General features: G+C 34.4%; 1 protein-coding gene across 2 annotated transcripts in view; it reads left to right on the plus strand.

The window, feature by feature from the left end:
• LOC107690680 (tenascin-like) overlaps positions 1-2,142 on the plus strand; it is a 37,370-nt gene extending 35,228 nt beyond the window's left edge. For both annotated transcript variants that reach the window (XM_016489071.1, XM_016489072.1), the window contains 2 exons: positions 585-748; positions 832-2,142. In XM_016489071.1, the coding sequence (XP_016344557.1) occupies positions 585-748; positions 832-942 (275 nt within the window). In that variant the 3' untranslated portion in view covers positions 943-2,142. The remainder of the gene's footprint in view (positions 1-584; positions 749-831) is intronic.
• Positions 2,143-4,072: the final 1,930 nt, after the last annotated feature.

Genomic DNA, 4,072 nt, shown 5'->3' on the forward strand with positions numbered 1-4,072 from the left:
AATATATATATATATAAATGAATTAATTACATTTTTGTGTGATATATTTGTTGTACTAATGTTAAGTTTGGGTTTTGTAAGATAGTTTGATTATAAAAAATACAGTAAAAACAACAACAAAAACAATTTTGTGAAATATTATTACAATTTAGAATAACTGTATTCTATGTAAATATATTTCAAAATGTAATTTGTCAAAAATTGACACAATAATTTGTGTCAAAGCTGTGTTTTTAATAGCCATTACTCCAGTCTTCAGAAATCATTCTAATATAACAGGTGTGCTGCTTAATATTTTTGTTGAAATTGTGTTTTTTTTTTTTTTTCAGGATCCCTTGATAAATAGGAGGTTCAAATGAACAGTTTTTGTTTGAAATATATTTTTTATTATTAATTTAATGTGCCCTTGCTGAATAAAAATATTAATTTCTTTACAAAATATATCTTACTGAGTCCAAACTTTTGAACAGTAGTGTATAATACATGTATGTATTATATATTATATTATGCTGAAAAGTAAATTGATCATTGCTAGTTTTAAAATCTGACTGATTTTGTAATAATTTTGTAATGCTCTTTTAAAGGTGACTCAATGACGTATCACCACGGCCGTCCATTCTCAACCTACGATAATGACCACGATATAGCTGTCACCAACTGTGCTCTGTCTTATAAGGGAGCTTTCTGGTACAAAAACTGTCATCGAGTGAATATAATGGGCCGATACGGAGACAACAGTCATAGCAAGGTACAAATTTCATATGTGCTTTATCACCTGTCTAATAATACACAGTAGTCACAGATTTAGATTTAAAATGGTTTTATCTCCAGGGTGTAAACTGGTTCCACTGGAAGGGTCATGAGCATTCCATCGAGTTTGCAGAGATGAAGATCAGGCCCGCCAACTTCAGGAATTTTGAGGGAAGGAGAAAGCGATCGTAAACCAGTGCACTCCGGCTTGAACCAACCAACCAACCCTCCTCTGCTGACCATTCGCCCCTTGTTTCTCCTGCATAATCTCATCCCCTTCATCTACCAAAGCCACTGCCAGGAGCCCAGCCTGCTCTTTACACTCTCCTATTCATGGAGAACAAGTACAAAAAAATGTTTTCACCCCCTCCCTTCCCATTCAAAGCTACAGCCCATACACAGTTGTGTGTGTACCACTTCTGTGCACGTCAATCTGACAGTAAACCAATAGACTCATAGTGAAGTGTTTAACATTACACACTGTGCCTGTACATCATAAGCACACCAAAGACAGACACTCCAGTAACATCTATATAATAGGCTACAATGCCGATGGAGGGAAGATTTTGAGTTTGGCTTGGTGCTATCCAGTTAAAAAAAATAACAAATTATTCTTTCTGTATATCCCATACAATTACAGTGGAGAGAGTTGAATGTTTGTGTGTGGTAGTTTTGCATTAGAGCCTCTTCCATAGGCTGTGAATTAGCCTCAAGAATACTGTATCCTTTAACTTCTCAATTAGGGTGAGAGGTTTAATGGTACATGATAAAAACTCAGCATTTAAAATGCACGACTGCATAAAAAATATCTAGTGGGGAGGCTCAGAGATTTTTTTTTATCTCTTTCTAGTCTGTCTGTGACAAATCTAAGTACCCATGCTCTCTGTTTTCTCTCTCCCACAACTCGTGCATTCATCAGTTCTGAAGTCAAGTGGCACGTTTCTGGTACCTTTACAGTACTACTAAGTGTTAATTTATATGCACCTTTCGTCGTGTTTCCTGTACCCTATAACTATATTGGCATTCAGTCAGCATAAGAATCTTGAATTGTTGATTGTTATCCTCTAAAAGATTGAAATGAAACAAAAGTTAAGGCAGGACCAATCTTCAATCTTTGGTTTAAGTGTTCACCAGTTATCAGCTTGTATAACGTTCAAGATTCATAAAGGAAAAGTAATGGTGAGGTTATTGGAATTATTGTAAACATAGCCTCATATGAAAGTTCTGTTTGCAAAAAAAGAATTAATATACAGAGTAAGTCTTCGTGTTCACCCCTACCCTGCTATCGACTAAACCACTGAACCCTATACAATACCTGTGTAAATTATGTCTTGTTTTGGTATTTGAATATTTTTGTTTGTTTGTTTATTAAATGGGTGTACAACAGGTGTTTCTTTGTAACCCCTCTTACAATAAAACAGATTTTGTTTAATAAATCACGTTTGTGGAGTGTGCTTATTTGGACACTCAAAACGAGCCAAATGTAACACTTACAACTTCCACGTGTATTCAAAACAGCCATTTCCTAAGTGCACACAAACAAACTGCTGCTGCAGTTTTTCAGTTATGCACGGCAAAGTGCGATCACCCATTTATTGAGTTCGACCCAATAATAAGAGACCATTTTGTCACTGTACCAATCCTGGACCACGGTAGCCAGGTAAAAGCGGAGGGGGAGAACTGTTTTTTTTTCATGGATGGGATAATGAATGTATGTATTTTAATTTATTTTATTTTAATTTTAATGTGCATGTTTCATGACCTCCCAAACTGTTTGGAAATAACGTCACGGCTGTGACTGTCTACAATCAAAACACAACAGTGATGTTTCCTCGGTGTCCTCTGTGTGCTCGTTCTACTGTTCCCGCACACTGTTTCCGCTTATCTTTTTGTCATCTTATAATATTTACTATATTTACTGGTATTGATCACAGGATCGATTTGAAGGTTTGGAAGGCTTTGCCGACTGCGCCATAGGCCTTTTATGCTTTTGAGGATATGTGGTACATTAGCTTGCTTAATATATTTTTATGAAAAAATTCACTTAAATGATAATCAAATTCAAATTTGAGTTGTATCTGGATATTGATGATTGAACTTGTAGGAATTACAGTTTTAGACAAACAGACTCACCATCGGATTCTGTTCCCCCTGTGTTTCTTATACAGGCAGGTTCTAACATTTTTCACACTGATGCTGGTGAACTAATAGCCCTTTTTTTAATCATATTATAATGTTTATTAGCCTATATATCAGAATCAGAATGAGCTTTATGAGCTTTATTGCCAGGTATGTTTACACATACGAGGAATTTGTTTTCGTGACAGAAGCTTTTTGTCATCTTATAATATTTACTATATTTTTAGGTATTGATCACAGGATCGATTTGAAGGTTTGGAAGGCTTTGCCGACTGCGCTGTATATGTTTGAAATATGAATTCAAATAAATGTACAACGTAGTTCTACCTCTAACAAATATATTTTTCTTGTGTGTGCTTCTCAATCTCAGTTTAAAATAGTTATAGTAATAGTTATATATATATATATATGTACAGAGCCGATCCTCCCTATACGCACAATACTTTTTATAGTGCTTTATGCAATATGCAATTGTGACAAAGCAGCTTTACAAACAGGCAAACTGTGTGTTTAACTTACCTGAAGTACTTACCTGATCTCCATCGTCAATCTCCCTCGTTGTCTCCTTCATTAAGTTCCTTTAAAGACCTTTCTACGTGCCAGGATTGTGGTGTGTGAACTTACCTGTGTGTGCATGTCCGTAAATGCCTGCTTTTGGGTACCAAATATCTCTGTCTGGTAGTTCCTAGCAACAGTATCAGCAAGCTTGGCTGTAAATATGAAGAGCTTATAATGAAAAAAATATATCCTTTTAAAATTATTGATTTGGTTCCACAGATTACCTTTTTTTTTTTAATTAATATTATTGTTATTTTTATTTGTCCATATTTGTTTCTAATATAATATTTTTATTTAGCACTACTGTTATTTTTATATATAAACTTATGTTCTGAGTCTTGCTACTAAAATGGTGTAATTTGGGGTGTTTTTTAAAGGTCTAAATTCTAAAATATATAGTTGTGCTCAAAATTATTAATACCCTTGGTAAATATGATCAAAGAAGGCTGTGAAAGTAAATCTGCATTGTTAATCTTTTTGATATTTTATTTAAAAAATGTACAAAAACCTAACCTTTCACTGGAAAATAATGTTTTTCTCTAATACACATTGGCCACAATTTATCATACCCTTTATTCAGCACCTTTTGCAACCTCCTTTTGCCAAGATAACAGCTCTTGAGTCT

This window comes from Sinocyclocheilus anshuiensis, unplaced genomic scaffold (genome assembly GCF_001515605.1).
Source record: "Sinocyclocheilus anshuiensis isolate Anshui unplaced genomic scaffold, SAMN03320099.WGS_v1.1 scaffold2041, whole genome shotgun sequence".
Taxonomy (NCBI): Eukaryota; Metazoa; Chordata; class Actinopteri; order Cypriniformes; family Cyprinidae; genus Sinocyclocheilus; species Sinocyclocheilus anshuiensis.